The 24,429-nt window shown below is 42.4% G+C and overlaps 3 protein-coding genes across 3 annotated transcripts; all 3 read left to right on the forward strand.

Annotated features, from left to right (window-relative positions):
• The first annotated feature begins 1,634 nt into the window (after positions 1 to 1,634).
• Positions 1,635 to 7,138, forward strand: LOC137914591 (vacuolar protein sorting-associated protein 26A). The gene is made up of 9 exons (XM_068758108.1): positions 1,635 to 1,686; positions 2,643 to 2,792; positions 3,195 to 3,270; positions 3,681 to 3,837; positions 4,280 to 4,444; positions 4,531 to 4,637; positions 5,090 to 5,191; positions 5,268 to 5,377; positions 5,498 to 7,138. Exons 1-9 carry the CDS (start codon positions 1,684 to 1,686, stop codon positions 5,612 to 5,614), a joined length of 987 nt encoding a protein of 328 aa, XP_068614209.1. The 5' UTR covers positions 1,635 to 1,683; the 3' UTR covers positions 5,615 to 7,138.
• Positions 7,139 to 8,135: 997 nt separating this feature from the next.
• LOC137914600 (ATP-dependent RNA helicase SUPV3L1, mitochondrial-like) lies at positions 8,136 to 15,142 on the forward strand. The gene is made up of 16 exons (XM_068758116.1): positions 8,136 to 8,397; positions 8,899 to 8,976; positions 9,291 to 9,398; positions 9,483 to 9,597; positions 10,305 to 10,473; positions 11,172 to 11,283; positions 11,641 to 11,718; positions 11,914 to 12,005; positions 12,218 to 12,398; positions 12,538 to 12,631; positions 12,884 to 13,003; positions 13,092 to 13,191; positions 13,271 to 13,351; positions 13,850 to 14,026; positions 14,118 to 14,266; positions 14,429 to 15,142. The coding sequence occupies exons 1-16, from the start codon at positions 8,136 to 8,138 to the stop codon at positions 14,844 to 14,846; spliced, it is 2,334 nt and encodes a 777-aa protein (XP_068614217.1). The 3' UTR covers positions 14,847 to 15,142.
• A 434-nt stretch (positions 15,143 to 15,576) lies between these two features.
• Positions 15,577 to 23,201, forward strand: LOC137914589 (hexokinase HKDC1-like). The gene is made up of 20 exons (XM_068758103.1): positions 15,577 to 15,639; positions 17,036 to 17,198; positions 17,324 to 17,481; positions 17,602 to 17,724; positions 17,800 to 17,895; positions 18,034 to 18,133; positions 18,830 to 19,013; positions 19,119 to 19,274; positions 19,373 to 19,606; positions 19,806 to 19,947; positions 20,050 to 20,206; positions 20,485 to 20,624; positions 20,708 to 20,827; positions 21,027 to 21,122; positions 21,436 to 21,535; positions 21,696 to 21,906; positions 22,128 to 22,283; positions 22,418 to 22,505; positions 22,766 to 22,911; positions 23,069 to 23,201. Exons 1-20 carry the CDS (start codon positions 15,577 to 15,579, stop codon positions 23,199 to 23,201), a joined length of 2,766 nt encoding a protein of 921 aa, XP_068614204.1.
• Positions 23,202 to 24,429: the final 1,228 nt, after the last annotated feature.

The following is a 24,429-nucleotide window of genomic DNA, read 5'->3' on the forward strand; positions in this document are numbered from 1 at the left end:
GGAGGAGGAGGAGGAGGAGAAGGAGCGTGACAATGACAAGGAAGAAATATCGATAAGTGATGAGCAGGAGTCACCTGCTCTGGATGGTTCTGCATATTATGAAGGTTCTGCAATTGACTTCCTGTCAGAAGATCAGCCCTTGGTGACTGCTGAAAGTGAGACCGGCTCTGGTGAAAACGAAAAACCAAGTAAAGGTAAGTCTTTGATTTAATCGTTACTTCAGTTACTTTATTTTTCCTCTTGTTTTATTACTCAGTGTTGTATGATGAACCTTTTTCCGATTGCAGGCAGGGATATGATGAGCAGGAGCTGGTTCTTCCATCAGGCTAAACCAGAAGACCGGGAGATGAGAGAAGACCAACTTCTGAAGCTGTAGAGTAGACTGTTTAGTCGTGGACTAACACACACTTGCTTAAAGTTGTTTGAAGATGTTTCACCTCTCATCCAAGAAGCTTCTTCAGTTCTGGTTCTTCAGTTCCTTCGCATCATGAGAGTCCTCGTTGTCCTTTCTTGTGGAAAGGATGTGTACATTATATTATAAGATAATGTCACTCATTGCTCACACTGTGTATTTCTTTAGGACACACAGAAACAAGTATTTTATTATATTGTATATTCTACATGACCCCAAAAGTGTTAAACAACTATCTATCGTTAGAGCATCTGCAATGTTTAGAAAGGCAAGAATACATTCATTAAATCTTAACCAGTGAGCTGTAACATCTTCAAAATATGTAATTATTTTCAGCATGCTCTGCAATGTCTAATTTACATTTGAAATAAAAAATTATAATAACAGTATTCTGTTCAGTTTTTAATAGATTTTCTGAGGCCTGTTATTTGTTCTGTGTTTATTCTGTGTTATGTGTTTATCAAATGTCCTCAGTCAGTCGTTTAGTATTCAAATCTCAGTTTTGAATTAGCCTGCTGACATCTCAACTTTAAGATAATTTTACAGCCAGAGTTTACCCTAAAACACAATATTTGTATGGTAATTAAATCTTGCCACGTTACAACTTGAAGCAGTGCTGTCCTGTGCTTCTCCACCGGAGAGCGCTGGTAAGCTTTATTTAAGTGTGAGATGACTTACTAAAAACATGTTTATGTTTTTAAAAATAAGATGACGACCAAATTTGAAAGGTCCCTATAAATAAATTTAGTTTCTATTTATGTTCAGACAAGATACTTAAAAAAAAAAGTTTATTAGAGATCAATGACAGCCATAATGACGTGACTTCAATCGTTTCTGCCTCATGTAAAAGCAAGTATCACCTAATTCGTTGACCCTGAAAGCTACTCCTAATATTTGGGATCATTAAAATAGAGGATCTGTAACTATTTCCCCACAATTTTCTTCACGATTAAATAAATTTGAGTGACTGAATTTATTATTATTATTATTAATTTATTTAATTTCCTGCTCCTGTACCAAGATCCATCCCTAAGAAAAATGTAATAACTGTAACAATGATTTTTCAAGATACTGTAAAATAAAAAACAACAACATTTAAAAGGGTGAGTTCATATCCGCTTTTGAACCCAACACTGAATCAATCACGGCTGCCCCGCCCACACACGTGACCCAGGTCACATGACGTCCGCCTCGCCACGACCTCCTGGTTCAGGCAGGGTGGCTACACGGTGTCAGGCTAGTCGTTAGCTTCAGCTGCTTAGACGGCCGACATGGTGAGTGTAAGAACAAGAGCCGTCTGTTCGCACTTCATTCCGGTCAACCGGGTATTTATTAACGGCCCGGGGTTATAACCGACCTCAAGCTCCACGTCGCAGTCACTATTTAAAACTTAAAACCGTCGGGAAAGCTAGCTGGACTGGGCCAGTTAGCATTTTTATCAGGCCGTCTTTGCTTTCTCGATGTTCTGTCTCGTCAACAACCAAACTGGTGTTTTTGTTTGTTTGTTGAGATACGAACTAAAATTAATGGCAAAAATTAAACTATTCAAAATGGTATGTTATCTGTAACGGAAGCTGTGACTGAACTGAGAGTACATTTATTGTTTGCTGTGATGTTTTGTTTTAGATCCATGTTGAAATAGTACTTTTATTGAAATATAAAGTATATTTTATTGAGGTTTGTTTAGAACGCGTTTTTTTTATTCATTCTAGTAGTTAATGGCACACCTACATAGATTAAACGTGACCCGCTGTGTTGCTCTGCTTATCGTGGCATTCGCTCCTTTCTAGCACATTCAGTCAGTTTTGGGGGTTTCTGCGTTCGAATCTCCTTTTTTTTTATTTTCGATTAAGAGAGTTAAAAACGTACAATAGAGATCACTGCAGCATCCTTTGATCTTCACTTGTTTGTAGGGCAAGCTTTGTCACCACAATCCCTTTACTCAGCTGTTACCAAATGGCCGCTCCCTTTTTACACTAACCAAAAAAAAAATAATGACATGAAGCTCATTGATCAAAATACAGTCTGCAAAAATGTCGCCGTTGGAGTGACGTGCCACTTATGGTAGCATTGCAGTTGCCCACTGGCTCGCAATAAGCCCTGAATGGGTTTGGTTGGGTGGGCGACTGCGCCTGCGTGGTCATTCCTCACAGGCGCTGCGGTTTCCGGCCGGCATCCATTGAACTTGTGAACTTGTCGGCGTGTTCTGAGGTGTGCTTCGTGTTTCCAGAGTTTCCTCGGGGGTTTGTTTGGGCCCGTGTGTGAGATCGACGTGCTGCTGAGCGATGCGGAGAGCAGAAAGACGGCGGAGGTGAAGACGGAGGATGGGAAGCTGGAGAAACATTACCTGTTCTACGATGGGGAGTCTGTGTCTGGCAAGGTGGGCCGTGTTCCCGTTCCTGCTTAAGAGGCTGCGCTTCGGAGAAGGAACGTTACACGCGCAAAGCATGGCTTTAATTTGTCGTCATTTCTTCTGTTAATTAATCACACGGGTCATCAAAAAATGAACTTCAGCCATTTATTTTTATACATTAATGAGTAATTAAATTAGTTGCATGATTTGAACTGACTGAAGGAAGTGAATCAACTTTATCCAGTAATATCAGAGTCCATCCAGTAACACGTGAACTTGTGATATTCCCCTGATTGGCTGTTTGGATGTTTTCCCATCAGTGATAAGTTGTGTGATCTACAAAGGGAGCATGTTCTGTTGGTGATTTACTTTTAAAAAGCAAACAGAAATCGTTTGTTATTCTTCGTCTGATCATCCGATCTTCTCAAGGTGAATCTAAACGTGAAGCAGGGAGGGAAGCGGCTGGAGCATCAGGGCATCCGGATCGAGTTCGTCGGACAGATAGGTGAGGATGATTAAAGTCACTTAACGGTCATTTATGATAGTGGTCAACCGTTGTTTTTGTACTGACGATTACTGCTTAACCCTTTGAGTGCCGTTGACGTCTGTTGGTGTTTTTTTGAAACCCTCCCATTGAAATCTGCCTCTCCACAACGACGGTTATCTTCCGCAGGCAGCTCTATTGCGTGTTAGTTGTGTCCACCGAGGCATTCAATCTCTGTCGATGTAAAACTTGCTCCAGATGTTGGCTTTATCATGCGGCTAAAAGGTTTAATGGAGCACGTGCTCGTCATGCGCAGCATGCGGTTGTGAAACTAAAGCCTCCCCCGCGTGCAGCAGGAGGAAGCAACGAGCGCAGCATGTTCCTCTAAAATGTTTTAAGCAGCCGCTAAACCCAATCGTCTGTGTTCTCAGAGTTATTCTCTGATAAGAGCAACACCCACGAGTTTGTGGACTTGGTGAAAGAGTTGGCTCTGCCTGGAGAGCTCGGCCAAAACAGGAGCTACGACTTTGAGTTCATGCAGGTGGAGAAGCCCTATGAGTCCTACACTGGAGCGAATGTCAGGCTAAGGTACATATATATATATATATTTCATGTTTTCAATCTGACGTTTTAAATCTTACTCCACTGGATGAGGACGCTGACGGAGTCCCTCCCTCACAAGGATCGTGTGTTAATAGAATTACTGCTGATAGCAGACGGAAAGGATCTGTCGTTTGATCTGTTTGAATACAAGTGCTCAATAATCTTAGGATGATCCAGTTAGTAAGTAAAAAAAATTCTCCTTTTTTTGTCAGATAAAAAGTACAAGATGTCATTTTTACGTTGAACCTTTTCGTTATTTTTGTACTAAATGCTCAGTCACTTATTCAAGGTTCATTATGTTGATTAAGGGACTATCAAAGTATTACTCATTTGCAATACTTTGTTCGTGATAGTAAATTCAGAAGGATTATTATTTCTGCCCCGTTTCTGACTGACTTCTGAGGCCTGTGCTGTTTCTGTCTCGCAGGTATTTCCTCAGGGTGACGATAGTCCGTCGACTGTCTGACCTCGTGAAGGAATACGAGCTGATTGTCCACCAGTTAGCCACCTACCCAGACGTCAACCACTCGATCAAGATGGAGGTCGGCATAGAAGACTGTCTGCACATTGAGTTTGAGTACAATAAATCCAAGTGAGATTTAAATCTTCTGCTCGTGTCAAAAGCCCAACTCCAAACGGGACCGGTGTGAACGGCTTCTCTTTATGTCCCTTTGTTAGATACCACCTTAAGGATGTGATTGTTGGAAAGATCTACTTCCTGCTGGTCAGGATCAAGATCCAGCACATGGAGCTACAGCTCATCAAGAAGGAGATGACGGGCATAGGTCATTTATTCCTTTTCTTCTTTTTCTTCTTTCAGCAGGTGATCCAGGGGCGGTTGATAAATAACGGCACTGGCCTGTTTTGTTTTTGTGTTTGTCCGATTAACGCGTGTTTTTACGACGTACTGGAAAGCGAGCGAGCTAATAAAATGCACGACCGTTTCTCCGGTCTCTTCTTCGATGTCTACCGAGAGGAAATGTTCTCTTTCTACTCCAATGTTTTCCGTATCATGACGCAGCTTAATATTCTCACGGTCATTTAACACGGGCCGACTTGCGACCAAAAAGGGCAAAAAACCCTGTGAACCAATCGTGGTCGTAAGTCGACGACTACCTGTACGTACATTTAGAATCCAGACAAGTCACTTGAAATGAAGCTGACATTATCCGACTCCTCTGTAAACCCGTTCCCAATACAACTTTACCAGATTCTATTCCACTCGTATAATGTTCAGGTCCGAGCACGACCACAGAGACGGAGACGGTTGCAAAGTATGAGATCATGGATGGAGCTCCAGTTAAAGGAGAATCGATCCCCATCAGACTCTTCCTTGCAGGTAACCCTTCTCATCTGCTCTTATTGTCCTTGTTGACGTCTCCGTTATGGTGAGGATGTCTGCTGTTTCTTCACAGGATATGACATGACACCCACCATGAGGGATGTCAACAAGAAATACTCTGTACGCTACTTCCTCAATCTGGTTCTGGTGGATGAAGAGGATAGAAGATACTTTAAACAACAGGTAAAACACTTTTGCACGTCGGTGTCATTTTTCTTTCCCGGTGCACTGTGGGACTATTTCTGAAATGACCTGACGCTCTATCAGGTTCTTTTCACTCATTCGCCTGCCTCTGTGTCTTAGGAGATTGTTTTGTGGAGAAAAGCCGCCGACAAGCTGAGGAAAAGAAACTTCCTTCAGCGCTACGAGTCGCCTGAGCCCCGAACCCAGCCAGTTGATGCGGAGCAGCCTGAGATGTGAGGCCGCTGCTCAGATGAACTGAAAACGCACTGACACGCCCCAACCTTTCACTGCTGAACAGCTGGAGGTGTGAGGGATGACGCGCACCCTCCCTGGACTGAGAGCTGCCTCTGTACATGAATACACATAAACTTCACCATTTCACAGCTTGGGATACGAGCTGTCACGGTTTGTCTCCAATCCAAGTAGGCCCGAATGCTAAATGTAAAGGAGTGATCGCACATCGAGTCGACTCGTGTAAAGAACTTTGAAGCAAAATATTTGATCTTGGTGTGTCGGAGTGAAAACGTGCACGCACAGGTTAGGCCGTAGAATCATTTTGCTGAATGCATAATAAAACAAAATTGGAGTTTGCCGCGGACGACAGCGTTTACCAAGCATCAGGGGCGTTGTCTGCAGATTTGGACAGCGCCTATCCTGGACTTTCTCTTGCATCCTCTGCTTCAAAATTAGACGAGCAGTGATTGAAAGTGTTTAACGTGCGGGGATCAGTCTGAAAGAAGAGCTGAAGGGGCTAAGCGACTGCATTTCAACTAATTCTGTTTGGTAAGGGATGCAGTTCAGAAACACTCTTCACTCAAATGTATGATCAGTCAAGAGTTTAATTTAAGTTTAATAAACATCTCTAAATAAGTTTAATCCTATATCCAAACATCAAATTCGGCTACCGGTGTTTCTTAAAAATGGCTTATGTGTTTCATTTTGAAGTTCACATTTTATTTCGTACAGGAACATTTTCCAATCCAATATGTTATTTCGAACATTATTTGAATAAATATTCTAGACTTCCAGCTAATCTTTAGAAGTCCATCTTCAAAAAACTTCCATCTCCCATTTATGTTTTATTTTTTTCTAGTGCCGTCTATCAAATTAAGATTTTTTTTTAGTTCAAAAGTCAAAGCGTCGATTCACTCAAATATATATATATTTAAAAAAGATTCACACAATGATGATTACTAACGTTTACTTAATCATTATGGCTACAGAGGTAAGTTTCAACACATTCAGAAACCCATTTAGTGTGGATAGTACAACAATATTTCAAAATGTTAAGTTTGTAGAACTAAACAAATTGGAACTTGGGTGGATTGAGTAAAATAAATTACTGTGTTGGATCTGTCTTTAGAATTAAAATACTGATAAATGAAACCATGTAAGCACTGGAAGCGATGCAATATCGATACACTGTAAAATCTAGCCATGTATCACTGTGATGCGCACGCAGCGTTGAGTGATGTTACCGGTCTTGTGTGGAGGATACATTTGCCTAATTTACTCTGATCTGTGGCCAGCTTCGCGCTTTCCCTTCCATTGCTGAATAATTATGAGGGCCGCGGAAGCTGAAACTAAGTCGACCTCGCCTCGGCGAGCTCCCGTGTCTATCTGAAATGATGCTGTCATTTATATATCACTCCGTGTTTTAAATCGGCACATTGTATACACTTTATTTTTGCTTTATGTATCTTGGATGTGAAATTCATGCTGTTATCATGTTTCATAAACCTCTGAACACCCATCTGCACAGATGTATTTGTCCCACCTCACTACTTTGAACCTGTAAACTTTCTTTCTATCCGTCAGTTTCTGTTTTCCATGAGCGCTGTACAAGTGGAGTTTTTTTTTAGGTGTGCTTCAAATACATTCACGGGTAAATGAAGGGGCACCTCAATGCCGATCCCGCTGCACTTGTCATATTTACTATATGTTGGACTTTGCACACGGCCTGATCATGGCATCAACATATGTCTGTATGATAGCATGTATATACATCCAGAGCTCGTATAAAGCTAGAATGAAATGTGAGTAAAGTAAATTTATACTGCACATCCTGTGATCATTCTTAAAGAGACTCCTAACCCAAAGAGCACATTAACAGCTTGGCTTGTCTGCAGTATTGAGCAGAAGTTGAACCAGTTAATTCAACGTGGACAAAAACTGAATTTTAGCGTTTAGATTTCTTCATTGCACCTAACAACTCTGCTCGGGAGAGCTCTGAAGCCGTAACCGTTTATTTATTATTATTTGATTTATTTAGATTATAAATGAATGGATAGAAAATATATATACAGAAAGCGATTTTTTTTTTTAGACGGAGGCGAGCTTCAATATTTTGTAGACGATCTTTGAGTTCGGGTAGCGAAGGATTATTTTGTTGCCTGTTTAGATTTTTACTGTCAGTGTTTACAGTTTAGAGTATATTTTGTAAATATTAGATTCTGCTTATATTACTGACTATTATTTTTGTATAAGACATGCTCATTTAAGTTAGCCGTCTTTTTATATATTTTTAATACAAGTAGATTTTGCCCTCAACAGCAATACAGGCACACTAGCGGGCAGCTATTCAACGAGGGGTCCTGTCTCACGTTGTGGTACCTGGAAGCATTTTGGTGATCGGACGTCCTCTGTTGAAACTTTGTGCCCTTAACCTGTACATTTACGCGCACTGGACAGCATGGATGGGAAGTAGCACCGGAATTATTCACATCTTAGACACCGGGCAGATAAAAGACCCGGAACGATGTCGGTAAACCGGACTCTGTACCTGTTGTCTCGGCTTCAGCGCCACATTAGCACCCGGAATGCTCGCACCGTTGCTGGCGGCTCTGTTTTATTCCATGAACACCATCCGGCTAGCTTCGTGCGTTGCAGCAGAAATATGTCATCCAACAGTTCCCCTCCGAACCCCCCGGACACCACTCTGTTTATCCCGGTCTCTCTGAAAGCCGATTCGTCTGATAATGATTGCACAGGAGCAGAGCTGAGCAAAACGCTCGATAAAAGTGAGTATATTCACCCGATCGGGCTTTAAGTGCACGTTTCACAGCACTTCTACGTAATATTTACCTGTTGCCCTGTATTTATTTTGTCTTTAAAGGCTACTTGAGATGTTAGATGTCCCGTATTTTGAACACTACGCTCTAAATCAGTCATGGGCAAACCAAGGCCCGGGGGCCATATACGGCCCGTTGGGCGTTTTAATCCGGCCCGCCAAACTTGTCAAAATTATATCATTAAATAAAATCTCATTATAATTAAACCACATTAATTTTACCTTTCCCCTGTAATGCTACCTGTAAAAGGCTAAATCCTTTCATGTAATGACTTTTACATTTATATTCGTTCATGCAAACAATCCATCCGTCTGTTCCTGGCCCGGCCCCTCTGTCAAATTTTAGAACCCATTGTGGCCCGCGAGTCAAAAGGTTTGCCCAGCCCTGCTCTAAATGTTAGTATATTTAGTAAATAATCGATCTCTTTCTGCCTGCTGTTTGTCTGTTTAGGTGAAACACTGAAAATCATCAACCAGTTCTATAAGAAGAAGGAGATACGGAGGCTGGCAGGAGACAGCGGCCTGGATGGTGAGAAATTGATTGCATTGTTTTAGAGTTGAAAATAAATTGTTTTCAAAAAACACACTATTGTAATCCCAAAATAAAATGATATATAACAGGTAATCTATTTTGTTGAGAACAATATTTGTAATGTTGAGAATGCTGTATGAATTGTAAAAGAAACCGAAGGAGTATGATGATTTGCAAGAAATTAAATTCCCATATTCATTTCTAAGCGGCACATTTCATTTCTGTTCTTCTGTGGCCTGAGGAATGTTGGCATCGACCCTGCATTTAATACAGTTGGAACATCATACAAATGTTTTTTCATGTGTGCACAGCTCGACTGTTCCACCAGGCCTTCGTTAGCTTTCGGAAGTATATCATGGAAGTTCCTTCACTGCCTGCTGATTTGCACATCATCCTTAGTGATATCTGCTGCCGCGCAGGTTTGTGTGATTCTTTACTCAAATGTTACGATGCCGTTGCTTCAGTAACTCGTGTGAAAATGTTCATTTTCTTTTTTATTTCAGGCCACGTAGTCGATGTCTTCCCATACTTTATGCGTCATGCCAAGCAAATCTTTCCTATGCTTGACTGTATGGATGATTTAAGGAAGATCTCAGACCTCAGACTCCCTGCTGATTGGTAATTGGTGTACTTTATAATAGAGCATGATTTAGGAGTTTGGTCCATGTGCTGTTTATGCTGACAGACAGGCACCACTGTTTATTTGGGAATCTGCTTGGATAGTTTGTCATATGCAAATGACAAATATTTAGTTCTTTATTATCTCAACGTAAGTGTCGGGTAACACGACTGGAGTGAACCACATTTTCCATAGTAACTCGTGTGCTCCCCGTCAGCATTGGTTTACAGCAGTACAGTAATCCGCCTCATCGACTGGTGCATCCTGCACGATGGCGGTTCTCTCAGAGCTGCTGCTTAGTCTGCAGGGAATGGGGGGGTTTAATGTTGGGCCTTGTTGCTGCCAAATCCATTTCTGTGGTGTCGTTCTTCGCCAGAATCCGGGAAGCAAACATGAGAGTAGCATCGTGCATCAGGAGCACTGCACCTTTTTAAAGTTGCTGAACTCCTGCTACATCTCTGCAATTTGTTTTTCGCTTTACAATGTACAGGCCTGTCACGGACGTGATTAGTGTGATTCTGTAAAGATCGCATTTGCAACGGATTTTCTGCAAACGGTTTCTCAAATATCCCCCCCCCCCCCCAAAAAAAGTGCTGCTTTTTGAAATTCCTTGAGTGAACGTTTAATATTGGCGTCGAGAATCCAGCCCCAGCCTTGGTTTACTGTGGTCACTATCAGTGTGTGTGTGTGTTTTTGTATTGATCAGGTACCCCGATGCTCGTGCTATCCAAAGAAAGGTGATTTTCCATGCTGGTCCCACTAACAGTGGTAAAACATACCAGGCCATTCAGCGCTACCTGGCGGCTAAGTCTGGCGTCTACTGTGGCCCTCTGAAACTGCTGGCTCATGAGATCTTTGAGAAGAGCAACACTTCTGTAAGCATTTTCTTGTCCTCTGTTTTGTCTAAAGGAGAAGTCCGCTGATTTTTTTACAATGATTGTTGCATAGTTGTCGCCTTGTTGGAGAATTCTACTGCAAAAAGAAAAAAATGTAGAGATGTACCAAAAAAAAAAGTTAGACAGCTCCAAAAGGTACTTTGTGAAATCTGATAAACGGCCGTAAAACTGGACCAAAACGTCAGGCAGGACTGTTCCACTTGCATTGTGGGTAATGTGTGCTGCAGGGTTTAACAAGGAAAAACAATGGATGCAAGGCAAGACAAGGCATTTTATTTATATAATGCATTTCATACAGGGCAGTAGCTCAATGTGCTGTCCAAGAAAGAAAGAAAACCCCAAAAATGAATATGATAAAAATAATAATTTACATTAAAATAACAGTGCAAGATTAAAAATGTCAATGCTTTAAAGTTTAATCAAAGATTATTCTGGTTCTGCTAGGTGAATTTTGATGACTTGTTATTATGAAGAAATAAATACTGAATGCTGTGAGTTCAGGATGAATAAAGGAGTGGAGTACTATTTGTATTTTACTCTTTGTCTTTTTGTTGGAGTCGTCTCTATCGATCTGATGTTTCTCTCAATCTTTTCCTTCCCAACGGTTCATTTGAACGACGACGCGTTTTATCTCTTTTCTCGCCTTGCCTTTCACGATGGTGCTTGTTTATTCACAGAGTGTGCCATGTGATTTGGTTACCGGCGAGGAGAAGACCTTCGTGGACCCAGAGGGTCAGCCAGCTAGTCACGTGGCCTGTACCATCGAGATGTGCAGCGTCACCACACCGTGTAAGCAAGCAGAATGCAGAAACATTTCTGTTAGATAAATACAAGATGTTTCATTGAAATTGTTTTATCAGACAGCGTCAGCAAAGTTTTTACTTTATTCTCTTCAATCCTTATGAGCCTGAAAAAAATATCATGGAATCAATCAAGAATGTTTATTAACCAGAGGTCCATTTGTTTTTTAAGAGTTCTGTTACTTCTTGGATAAACATTTTATTATGGAGGGCTGCTCATAAAATACATTTTCAGCCACAATTCTAAAAGTTTTTGTTACTTTCCAGAGCAAAATATTTTATTTCCCCATTAGACCACGTTGAGATTGAGACGCCAAATTAAAACTCTATTTGTGTGTGATTCTAGATGAGGTGGCTGTAATCGATGAAATTCAAATGATCAGAGACCCTACCAGAGGCTGGGCCTGGACCAGAGCACTGCTGGGTTTGTAGCACACACAAAACCTCCTGCCTTGTCTGGACGTCATCCTAAAAAGCATTTAAATTCAGGCGAAACTAAATGTGCAATTTCAAAATTATAATATTTGCAGGTGAAATATAAGAAAACTAAGCAATGCTAACTTTAAGTTTCTGAACATCTTGTTTTGTTAATTTGGCATGTGTCTTTGTTTTCCTGTAGGTCTCTGTGCAGAAGAGATCCATGTGTGTGGGGAACCTGCAGCCATAGACTTAATCAGAGAGCTGATGTACACCACCGGAGAGGAGATGGAGGTGAGGCTGCAGCAAGGAGCGTTAGTGCTGAACATGCAATACTCATTTAACAACAACTCTGAGTTACGACGGGCTTTCCAAAATTGTAAAAGTACATGTTCGGAAAGTAACTACGTCGTTAAGTGAGGACGACCTGTGTGTGTGTGTGTGTATATATGTATTATTGATTCTTCCTCCTCTCTCTGTCACTCCATTGCCTTTCTCTTTTTTAGGTCCACAACTATCAGCGATTAACTCCAATCAAAGTCTTAGATCATGCTGTCGAGTCACTACAAAATTTGGAAGCCGGGGATTGCATCGTCTGCTTCAACAAAAATGACATCTACTCCATAAGCAGGCAAATAGAGGCCGGAGGACAAGAATGTGCAGTCATTTATGGGAGCTTGCCTCCGGGTCAGTATGTCTGGCAAAGTGTGTTTATATGTTTATTACTGCGAGGGGCAGTGTAAACAAAGTCAGAAAAAGGTAATCAAATTAAAAATAGGAGCTTTTTGTGTGTATATAATGTGGGTACACTTGTGTTCCTTACAAGGCACCAAGCGGGCACAGGCCAAGAAGTTCAATGACCCCGATGACCCCTGCAAGATACTGGTCGCTACAGATGCTATTGGAATGGGCCTGAACCTGTAAGCATCGTCTCACACGCTGGAATGTAAAAAGTTAATACATCTTCTCAACAGCGTTTGTTTTCCCTCATGTTTCTGTGAATATTAAAATATAAAACAAAATATTTTGACATTTAATCAGTTCTCACACATGACTTGAATAATGATCTGATCTTCAGTTAGCTGCAGTGTTGATGTTCTCAGGACGTTCACATAAAGTCCTTTCACATAGAGCGCCTGATGTTCATTTTTCTTTGGTCTTTCTTTGTCCAGGAGCATAAAACGCATCATCTTCAACAGTCTGACAAAGCCGAATATTAATGAGAAAGGTGAAAAACAGATGGAGGTCATCAGCACATCGCAGGCCCTGCAGATATCTGGCCGAGCAGGGAGGTTAGTGTCACTTTACTGCCTTCACATTTCAACACTAGTTACATAATCATTAAAAATATATATACTGTATATTATATCACTTCTCCAGGTTCTCCTCCAATTTTAAAGAGGGACAAGTTACCACCATGCAGAGAGACGATTTGAAGGTTCTGAAGGAAATACTCAGCCAATCCGTGAGCCCCATAGAGGTGATTATTTAAAACACAAACACACACACACACACCCTTACAAACCCAGATTCAATACGTGTGTTCATCCCCATCTCAGACTGCAGGTCTCCACCCCACAGCAGATCAAATAGAGATGTTTGCCTATCATCTGCCTGATGCCACGCTGTCCAACCTTGTAGTGAGTACAGCAGATATCACCCCCCCCCCCGAGCTGTTGCCACATAAGACTGCACCAGATCACTGAGTTTTAGAACATAGGATGCCGTAATTCTCATGAAACTGAAACAAACAAGTGCCCCGTACCTTCGAAACGGCATCTTGAGAAAATGTTTTAAACTCATGGATTTGATGTCTTGACAGTACGAAAGTGAAATGATGCTGATTAGTAAAATAAAATATACAAGATTAATGCAGCAGAAGATGCCTCTGTTCATTTGAAGACTGTGTAATTTAGTAAATGAATTTTAGCAGGATTAAATATGAATACTGAAAGCACCAGGCTGCACATGAAAGCGGTACCTTGACATGAAACGTGCTCACGAGAAACCTGCTCAATATTACACCCACTTGTCAAAAAAGAAAAAAAGCAATTTGGCTCAGATTCTCTGCTACAAACAGTTTGGTTTGTCACTTCTGTATCTTAGCACTGCGACTGATCCTCCTGTCTCTCTCGCAGGACATCTTTGTCAGTCTTTCCCAGGTGGACGGCGTGTACTTTGTCTGCAACATTGACGATTTCAAGTTTCTGGCTGAAATGATTCAGCACATCCCGCTCACCCTGAGATCGCGCTATGTCTTCTGTACCGCGCCAATCAACAAGAAGGAGACTTTCGTTTGCACCTCCTTCCTGAAGGTGGGCGCAAATAAAGAGTGGAAGAATGCATGTGATGAACTGAAGCAGCAGCTGTCCCCCCCCCCCTGATTTCAACCTTTTTATCTTTCAGTTTGCCCGTCAGTTCAGTCGAGACGAACCCTTGACCTTTTACTGGGTCTGCCGTCACATCAGCTGGCCCCTTGATCCACCCAAAAATATAAAAGAGCTGGTTCACCTGGAATCTGTTCATGACGTGTTGGATATCTATCTCTGGTTAAGGTAACGTCATGTCTGTGGGCGTGGTCTGGCGTCTTGTGTGAAAATGTGATGCCGGGACTTTTTTAATAGTGATCAAACGGGAATCATCTTCATTATCATCATCATCATACTTCTTTGTCTCAACAGACTTAAATCGGAATGTATTTTGATTTCTGTCTCCAGCTACCGATTCATGGACATGTTTCCAGACACAGCCTTGGTTCGGGAAATCAAGGAGAAACTCGATGACATCATCCAACAGGGCGTCTTAAATATTACCCGACTCATCAGAGCGTCTGACCCAGCGTCTGACCCGGCGTCTGGCCCATCCATGACTAAAGTCCTTCAGACAGCAGGCAGCAAGAAAGTTAGTAGTAGGACGGCCAACGGCGGAGATCAAAGGGCGCAGAAAAGGTCAGAGGAAGTGATGGACAGTTCTCTGGCTAGTCGTCTGGTGAGAGAAGGGAAGTTGTCTCGCTATATTCTCCAGCAGCTGCAGAAGGAGTGGGCTAAGGGGCGAGAGCAGAAAAACACCAATCGGAGTGCACTCGATGCTGAACTTCACAATTATGAGGACAAAGGTAAAAGAAAGACCAAATAAAGAGGCGAAAAAAAGAGTTGTTTTTATTTTTAGTGATGATGTTTCCGTGGAGATCAGTAACTGGGACTTGCAACAACCGATCCTTAGATAAGACACGATTTAATGTGATGTATGAACTTCAAATACTAAAAGTATCATCGCAAGCTTTCAGGCAAAACTAATGGTAATAAATACCAAGTAGACAACAGCGTTGTTTAAAAATGATAAACTCACAAGTGTCCATATTATGTAGCGCTGGAAAATTATTTTCATAAATGTATGTGTATGTCCTTCGTTTTTTTGTATATTAAATTTGATGACATCTGTGAAGTAAAATCTATATTTTCGTTGTCTTGATTTCACTTTGTGCAAGACAGCTACATAAAACTCATCTGCCCGTCTACTTCATGTTAAAGTTGAACTATATTATCATCATTAATCATATTACGGGTTTTTTGTTCGCCTGCTCGGATTGTGTCGGTTCCGGAGTCGAGTGTAGTGGGAAGACATAAAGATGGGAGGAAGTGGGTTCGACTAGTTAATCATTGCGTTAGAGTGGAGGCTGGTCTCTGGCCAGTGGACTCTGTCAGTGGGAACAAAACAAGGCTATCAGTGTGGGACAGAAGCAACAGGCGCTCCGTGTGTCAATTTGCATTTCATCAACTCTTGTTGATACACAATCGTATAAACTGAGAAATACTTTAAGGTACCAAGCGGGCAGCTTTTGTGGTGTTGCGTGTCGTACGACAACATGTTGGCTGTTCATCTCATTTCCTTCTATTTCACCAAACTCCAGGAGGACCCCACAAAGAAGGTAGGATCCGCTCCACAATAACACACACACACACACACGCACTGCACACGCACTGACTCAGCTCCAGCTGTCACTTTCAGAGTAAAGGGAATAATATGGTGCAGACCGGATGATCTGATTGGCAAAGATATCTGTGATGAATATATAAATATTGTCAAATAACAGTTCATGAAATTGTGGAAGCAAGTCTTTTCTATATATTAGTCACCCACACATATATATATTATGTGTATTATTATTTGGTACATCCTGAAACAGTTTGCTGTCTTCCTTTTACCTTGAACTCAGTGTCGTCAGATAACGGGACGCTCCCTGTACTCCGTATTTTCAGATAACTGGACGCTACCTCGTCGTCCAGACAGCATTGACAGTGTTCTTGTTTCTTTTTCCTTTTAGAAATAGTAAATAAAATGTTCATCAGAAATACGCAGATACTGTCTGTACCTATTGGTACATTTTAAACAATGAGCAGGCGCTTCTTGTATTCTCATGTCTTTCTTGTATCTCTCACGCCCCCTCCCTCACCTCTTAAAGTTCATGTTAGGCATGCATATTCACACCCCTCACCTAGAGTGATATAAATATTGCGTGCACACTTTGGTTCTTCACACACTGATGCAACCAGATTGCTGCTTGTCATGACCTCGAAGCTTCAATAATCAAAATAAGACAAAGACAACTCTGTTTGACTCAGATCTTTGTTGAACAATTTTTATGTGACGACAGAATCAAAATCAAAATACTACTTTGATCTCTATGAAAGTGAATGTTAAACTAGAATTTGTCGTATATATATCCTGATATATATATTTGTCAGCGTTTGCCTGCAGAAGTTTGGAAGTCATGCCCATAATTATCTATACTGAATCTAAAAGATAAGGCAGTAAGGTCAAGGTGCTGTAACAATAACTTTCTTTTGTCTTTTTTGAGCAATGATTAACGTCTTTTGGTGCTCCTCCCTTTGTGCAGATGGGATCAATGCACACTCTCACAGGGACAATCTATTGACTCCTAAGGAATCCCTGCACAGTCAAACACAAAGACACAATAACAGCCAGTCAGGGTGGCGCAACCAGAGGGACCCGGCCCCTTACACCTGTTACCACGGCGATCATTTGGGATAGAGGAGGGTAGAGAGTGTGTGAACTTGGAAGGCATGTTGATAAAGTTAATTTTCCCTGCTTGTTTTTATAAATTTTTTTAGAAGATTAAATGTTTAAATGTTCTTACCACAAAACCTTCTTCAAAAAACACTGCCTGGGGTTGTATAATGAAGTCTATTTGTTTCTAGGTTATGCATTAGTGTTATATACCGTGGGTATTGAATGTCTCATTTGTCTTTGCGTCCATGCTTGCTCTGGTTTATGTGTCCTTTCATTTATTTATTTTTCTCTAGGTGGACAGGTTTCTCTACGCCATGCGTTTCCATGACAACCAGCTAAAAGACATCTCGGCTTGTTTCCAGGCTGAAATGAAGAAGGGGCTTTCATCGGATAGCAACGCCGCAGCAGCGGTGAAGATGCTGCCCACGCATGTCCGCTCTACTCCTGATGGAACAGGTGACATTTGTGTTTTTCCAAACTCGTTTGTGAAACGTTTGTGAAGAAACACATCATCCATCCCATATCCACATTCATGCTGAACAACGCAGATGAGTCTTCTCTCCCTCGTGCACCCCCTGCAGAGAAAGGACAGTTTCTGGCATTGGATCTCGGAGGCTCCAGGTTTAAGGTGCTCCAAGTTAAAGTGAGACAGGGCACGGGGATTCGGACAGGAGGAGTGGACATGGAGGAGGAGGTTTACCCGATACCCAAGGAGATACTCAGTGCAAGAGGATCAGAGGTGGGGCGTTACCAGGAACACTGGCTGTTAAAAAAAAAAAACATAAGGAAAGACAAGAGACAAGTGGGAGCTGGATGGTTCTCCATCTTCTTCCTGTTTTCTCTCCCTCTCTGTCTGCAGCTATTTGACCACGTATCCGAGTCGCTAAAGGACTTTGTGCATAAAAGGAGCATCAGCATGGTGAAGAAACATCCTCTGGCCTTCACCTTCTCTTTTCCCTGTGAACAGACCAGCTTGGATCAGGTGAGGGACATCCATCCGTCTCAGTTTCAGGGTCTGCATCTCCAATGTGTGTCACTCTGTGTATCTGCTTCTAAGGGTTTATTGTTAAACTGGAGCAAGCACTACAGGATACGAGGCCTGCAGGGCAAAGACGTGGTCCAGACCCTCAGGGAGGCTATCGACCGAACCGGGGTAGGACGTCCAACTTCACACGGCTATGTCAAACATCGGCCTTTATTACTTCAACTGTATTACCCATAAATTATTGTCCTTTCATCAGACATGGCTTTGGATGATGAGCTCCCTCTTGACCTTTAACTTCCTCTGCAGGGTTTGGACGTGGAGGTGTTAGCCATGGTCAATGACACCGTAGCTACCATGATGACCTGCGGGTTTGACGACCGCTATTGTGAAGTTGGACTCATTATCGGTGAGTTAATTATCTTCACGGAAGAATCGCCACATTTGGTGAATTCGTGAAGCTGTTTGAGGGAGCAAACAAGCAAAGTCTGTGCTTCTGGATCCCGAGTATCTGTTTGTGTGTTTGAAAAAATGAACATTAAAGCTATATCTTTGTGTTAGTAATATCTGCCACACACCTGCTCTGTGTGATGCCTGTCAATTTAATGTCATCCAAAAAAACACAACAGACTCATAAATCACAATGAAACTGAATGAGACATTCCTAAACATCCAAAAAGTTTAAATGTATTTATTTATGTAATTATTTAGCAAATTATCTTTTTGTAGTGTGATGTAATTAAATAATTGGTGCTAGTATTTGTAAATGTTTATGGGGACGTTACTTTACTCACTACTCCCTCTAGTGTTTCACCTTCTAAATGCATGTGTTCAGAACTCATTCATTCATTCATTCATTCATTTTCTTAACCGCTTAATCCGAAATCCAGGTCGTAGGTTCTACTGGATCCTATCACAGTTGGATTTGAACCTGTGACCTTCTTGATGTAAGGCACCAGCGCTACACACTGCGTCACCGTGCTGCAGTGTTCAGAACTGTTTCGGGTTAATTCTGTATTTCATGGGGGGGGTGAATGGAACTGCTTTTCTCCAGTCTTCTGTATACAAACGCGTGAATGGGTATCGTGTGTATTTGTGTGTGAAGGCACTGGCACCAACGCGTGCTACATGGAGGACCTGCGCCACGTCGACTTGGTGGAGGGAGACGAGGGAAGGATGTGTGTGAACACTGAGTGGGGGGCCTTCGGAGACGACGGGGCTCTGAGCGATTACATCACTGAGTTTGACGTCGATGTTGACGCAGCTTCCAACAACCCCGGAAAACAAATGTGAGGAGAGCTAAACGTTTCTGATGATATGGTGCAGCATGTATGTCACTCTGTAATTTTCAAATCCTGTTGTTTTGTCTTCTGCCCTTTGTTTCCTAATTGTAGCTTTGAGAAGATGGTCAGTGGGATGTATCTGGGGGAGTTAGTCAGGCTGGTTGTATTAAAGATGGCTAAACGTGGACTCCTGTTTGATGGAAATGTATCCGATGCCCTGAAGACCAAAGGGAAGATAACCACTGCCCAAGTAGCATCCATGGAGCAGTAAGTTATCTGTGTTCCTGCTTCACGTTCCCGCTGCAGAAGAAGAACATTTGATGCACTGTCACGACTTCTGCACATATTTTCCTCGATGGTTCCAGGTACAAATATGGCCTGAAGAACACCAGAGATGTTCTCAAGCAGCTCGGTTTGACCCCATCGATGGACGATTGCGTTGCTGTTCAACACGTCGGCACAATAGTGTCCTTCAGGTCCTCGAATTTGGTGGCTGCAGGGCTGGCAGCTATTTTGAGTCGGATGAAGCGAACCCGGAATTTGAGAAAATTGCGGATCACAGTGGGCGTGGACGGAACGGTGTACAAAACACATCCGCAGTAGGTTTTCATGAGAACAATTCAGCAAAAATCCTTGATCATGCGAGTCGGTGTGCCTTTTTTCATGTGGAAGACGTTTGAGTGATGATTGTAAATTTAATGAAAATAAAATAGCAGATTGTTATGAATTGAACGCTGAGTTAGACCTCTGAATTGGGTGAATGAGTTTAAACATATAAGACATTTGTTTTCATTTCAGGTATGCCAAACGTCTCCATAAAGTCGTGCGACGTTTGCTTCCCGAGTGCCACGTCAGGTTTGTCCTGTCAGACGGGGGCAGCAGTAAAGGAGCCGCCTTGGTGACGGCAGTCGCCCAACGTCTGACATCACGGCGGCACCAGGTCGGGAGACGACGGCTGCGTTCTTGTGCTCTATATAGAGCATGCACGCTTTATTCTCATTGATGCCGTCACCTCTGGCACATTATCTTCCTTGTATTTCAGGTGGACGAGACGCTGTCCTCCTTCAGACTGAGCAAAGATCAGCTGAAGTTGGTCAAGGCAAGGATGAGGGCCGGGCTAGAAGAAGGACTGAAGGGCGAAGTCCCCTCCTCCATGAAGATGCTGCCTTCCTTTGTGTACCACACACCCACTGGCACAGGTCTGAGCTCGCACCAACACAGTGGGCTACAAGGACACTCAGAAGAGGACGTTCCGAATATTCCGAATTATCTATTGAACTCTCACGACACAAGTCTGGTGAAAATACATCGAGCCGCCTTTATAGAATCCTGCCCCACTTATTCTGGCGAAAATATCAACTGCTTGTTGGTTTTTTTTTCATTGTCCAGAAGAAGAAGACTAAATTTGACAGACTTGTATATAAAAACTAATCAGTACATGAATGTTGTGTATTTTTTATTTTATTTTTTTTTGCAGAGCATGGAAAGTACCTTGCTTTAGATCTGGGAGGAACAAACTTCAGAGTGTTGCTGGTGTACTTTAAAAATGGTAATTCACGAAGCTACCATAAGATCTATACCATACCACTGGAAATAATGCAAGGGACTGGGGAAGAGGTAGCGCGTTGTGTTTGTTTCAGTATTTAATGATCTATGCTTGATCATTTTCATCAAACACCTCTCTGTTTGTCCATCTGCAGCTGTTTGATCACTTAGCTCAGTGTGTCGGCGACTTCCTGGACTATATGGGGGTAAAGAACGCTCACCTCCCAACGGGTTTCACTTTCTCCTTTCCCTGCGAGCAGACGGCTATTGATACGGTAAATATGAAACATCAGAGGGGCTCCTGCTTAGCCGTTTGATACAGCGACCAATGATCGATCAATGAACAAAAGGATCAGAATCAAAAACTTAACCGCCTTGGCGGAGGTAATAAACAGTACAAAAATTAACACAGGACACCAACATTAAAAAAACATTTTGTAAATAGTTTAAAACTTTTTAACCCATTGTTTGCAGGGCAAATTGGTGAGTTGGACCAAAGGCTTTAAGGCCACACACTGTGAAGGACATGATGTTGTTAACATGCTGAGAGAGGCCATCAAGAGACGCAATGTGAGTAGGAAGGGCAGACGGGAAGGGACAAAGGCCCAACAATCCCCATTAAACAAAGAAACAACCCTTTGTCCAACTCCTCTCCAAAATAATTCATGATTTTCTTTGCTTAATGCCCAATCCTTCTCACGTTTAATCAAGATCTGTATTTTATTTTTATTTTTTTTAACGTGTAGTCTTTTGTGAAAAATGATGTCCCAATCTAAAATAAATCCACCAGAGCCACTCTATATTTGGATGAGTTCTTCCACGCCACACGATCAACCCTGCCATGAAATTATTTAATGAAAATCCATTCTGTTTCTGTTTGCAGGAATTTGACTTGGACATTGTCGCGATAGTCAACGACACAGTTGGGACAATGATGAGTTGCGCCTATGAAGACCCTCGGTGTGAAATTGGACTAATTGCTGGTACGTGTGTGTGTGTGTGTGTGTGTGTGTGTGTGGCTGGCTGAAATTAAGCATGCTTAGAATATTTAATAAGTGGTAAATATTCTTCTTTCACGTATCTGTAATGTTTACATGTACATAACCCAGGTATTAACGGCGTGAGTCTGTTTTTTTTTTTTAGGAACTGGCAGTAATGTTTGTTATATGGAGGAACTGAAGAACATTGAGAAGATTAAACTAGAGTTTGGGCAGATGGAGGGGGGTGCTGAGATATCAGGGATGTGTATAAACACAGAATGGGGAGGTCTGGGCGACGATGGCTCGCTGAATGACATCATCACGCCGTACGACACCGAGGTGAACGGCGACTCAATCAACCCTGGAAAACAAAGGTTCGATTTATGCTCTCTGTGTGTGTGTCAGGATTCTGTGCTATCCTGCTCACACTTCTGTAAAGGTTGGGTGAAGTATGCGGTTGTGTTCTCGTGTGTTCAGGCTATACTTACAGGCCTACTGACTTGAATATTTTAAATCAACATGTGCATCATGCTCCATCCAGTAAGGCAGTCCTCGGCCTTCTAACAGATGATGTGCTTCTTTGTTGATTGTGCAGATTTGAGAAGCTGACCAGTGGGATGTATTTGGGAGAGGTCGTCCGTCATGTCTTGTTAGATTTAACCAGAAGAGGTTTGCTCTTCAGAGGAAATGTCACTGAGGCTTTAAAGCGACCTGGAATATTCCAAACCAAATACCTGTCTCAAATAGAGAGGTAGGAGAACGGTGTGTGTGTGTGTGTGTGTGTGTGAACGTTAGACACAGACCCGCCTTTGCAGGTTTATGTCCTAACTAAATGTGTGGCTGTATTTTACTGTGTGTGTGTGTGTGTGTGTTTTCTCCCCCCAGTGACCGCCTGGCGCTGCTGACGGTCAGATCGATTCTCCAGGAGCTTGGGCTTGACGGCACCTGTGACGACAGTATCATTGTAAAAGAGGTAGAAGATAACAAGTGATGACCAAGTCTTTGTTGAGTTTGCAATGAAAAAGCTGTTTTCAATGCAATTTCACATGTTTAGCCATTTTTTTGGGTCCGTTTTTAGGCGTCTGGTTCAGAAGCCTCCTGGGTTCTGTCCTTTGGAGTCATAATTCTACTATTTAGTGTTGTTGTTGTTGTTATTTGTTGTATTTTCTGAGTCAGCACGCTGTGGCTTTCTCCAGTGCTGCAGTAATGATAACAAGTTCCGTTATCCTAAAGGTGTGTGGAGCCGTGTCACGGCGTGCAGCTCAGCTGTGTGGGGCAGGAATGGCAGCCGTGGTGGATAAGATCAGGGAGAACCGAGGACTGGACCATCTCAGCATCTCTGTAGGGGTAGACGGGACGCTCTACAAACTACATCCACAGTGAGTCCTCGTGTGCTTTAGCTGTTGTGTGAACCTCCAGCAAAGCCAATTAAAAAGAAGCATTTGTTATTGTCGAGCGGATTCAAGTGGCCACTCTTCGTGCCCTTTATTTTGACTGATGAAACACTTTTCTGTTCCTTCTGCTGCGCCTTCGTAGTTTCTCTCGCGTCCTCCGAGAGACGACCGGAGTCCTGGCTCCCCGGTGCAACGTGACCTTCTTGCCTTCTGATGAAGGCAGTGGGAAAGGCGCTGCCCTCATCGCAGCCGTGGCCAGACAGAAGCGTGACTGACACAGCGGTCGCTCGACTTTCCTTCCAATCAAGAACGACTAAAACTCTCTTGGAATTCCTATTGATCTGCACATGAAGCTGTTCTATCTGTAAGTTCAGTTCTGTCAGGATGTGCTGATGGTGTGTAGCAAGTGATTCACGAAACACAAGAACTGAAGTATTTTCCCTGAAAACAATCCCGGGCTCCTTAAAATGTGTTTCCAAATACCGACTGCTTTGCACTAATAATGTTTGATCTTCAGGAGCACAAATACAGATATGTAGGTTAATTATAACGTATAAAACTGTGCCTTTGTATATTTTCAGCAGTTTATCGTGCCTGTTTTTCTGTAATTGGGTTGAATATTTAATATCAATCTAAAGTACAGTGGCTGCGGAGCAGGCGTGGGTGTGTGTCAGGTGTTTAGTCAGCAGTATTTCAGTACGGATGAAGGGCTGGAGGAGGATAGGAATGCCGCTGACCGCATTTCCCGACAATAAAAGCATTCTGTGCTGTTATTCTGTCCTCGTGATCGACTGCCTGTCTCTCTGCTCTCGGTGTCTGTCTCTGCATCTGTGCCATTTTGGTCATCCCGTCTGTGTGCTTATCTGTCTTGCTGGAGTCTCGCCCATATCTTTCTGTTTGGACTGAACCGAAAAGCAAAGAAGCAGAAATAAGGACCTCAAAAGTTGACGTATAAACGTTGACATTTTTTTTTACTATCGTAATATCTTTGTGCATATGATTTTCAGATTTTCTATTAGTCCTTTTGTTCCAGACGTATAATTAATGTTATTGTTTACAGACTGCATTACAATCGTAACAAGTAAATAAGCATTAAAATGATTCGTGTGATGATAATTAATCCTCTTGTGACATATTGGATCCATTGACGATGAAGGAAGGCCGAGAACAAGATCGTTAGAAATACAGAGAACAATGCCAAGCAAAAGCAAAACCCCGAGAAAGATGGAGCGAAGGAAGGACACAAATTAGAATTGATTATAGAAAGGCAAGAATGCAGAGCGGTGACAGAGGGTGCGTGCTCATAGAACTGAAGCAGTGGCTAATCTGTCAGGGATTAACATGTTAGAATGCTACCATCCGAGGGAAAGTCTCGCTCTCTCTCTCACACACACACACACACAGCCAAACTCAGAGCCTTTTAATCCCACACTGTCCTGGCAGTGAGCGAGTAGCTTTAAAGCACGGATGCACCGACTGCAGCTTCAATGGAGCCGAGCACAC

Source organism: Brachionichthys hirsutus, unplaced genomic scaffold (genome assembly GCF_040956055.1).
Source record: "Brachionichthys hirsutus isolate HB-005 unplaced genomic scaffold, CSIRO-AGI_Bhir_v1 contig_177, whole genome shotgun sequence".
Lineage (NCBI taxonomy): Eukaryota > Metazoa > Chordata > Actinopteri > Lophiiformes > Brachionichthyidae > Brachionichthys > Brachionichthys hirsutus.

Excerpts from the sequence above, each read along its gene's own strand:
- LOC137914591 (XM_068758108.1), top strand. Across the intron at positions 4,445-4,530 it reads TTTGAGTACAATAAATCCAA|ATACCACCTTAAGGATGTGA; the intron begins GTGAGATTTAAA and ends TCCCTTTGTTAG. Across the intron at positions 5,378-5,497 it reads GAAGATACTTTAAACAACAG|GAGATTGTTTTGTGGAGAAA; the intron begins GTAAAACACTTT and ends TCTGTGTCTTAG.
- LOC137914600 (XM_068758116.1), top strand. The coding sequence starts at position 8,136 with ATGTCGGTAAACCGGACTCTGTACCTGTTGTCTCGGCTTCAGCGCCAC. Across the intron at positions 8,977-9,290 it reads AGGAGACAGCGGCCTGGATG|CTCGACTGTTCCACCAGGCC; the intron begins GTGAGAAATTGA and ends ATGTGTGCACAG. Across the intron at positions 9,399-9,482 it reads TGATATCTGCTGCCGCGCAG|GCCACGTAGTCGATGTCTTC; the intron begins GTTTGTGTGATT and ends TTTTTATTTCAG.
- LOC137914589 (XM_068758103.1), top strand. The coding sequence starts at position 15,577 with ATGTTGGCTGTTCATCTCATTTCCTTCTATTTCACCAAACTCCAGGAG. Across the intron at positions 17,199-17,323 it reads CTCTACTCCTGATGGAACAG|AGAAAGGACAGTTTCTGGCA; the intron begins GTGACATTTGTG and ends CACCCCCTGCAG. Across the intron at positions 19,275-19,372 it reads CAAGTAGCATCCATGGAGCA|GTACAAATATGGCCTGAAGA; the intron begins GTAAGTTATCTG and ends CGATGGTTCCAG.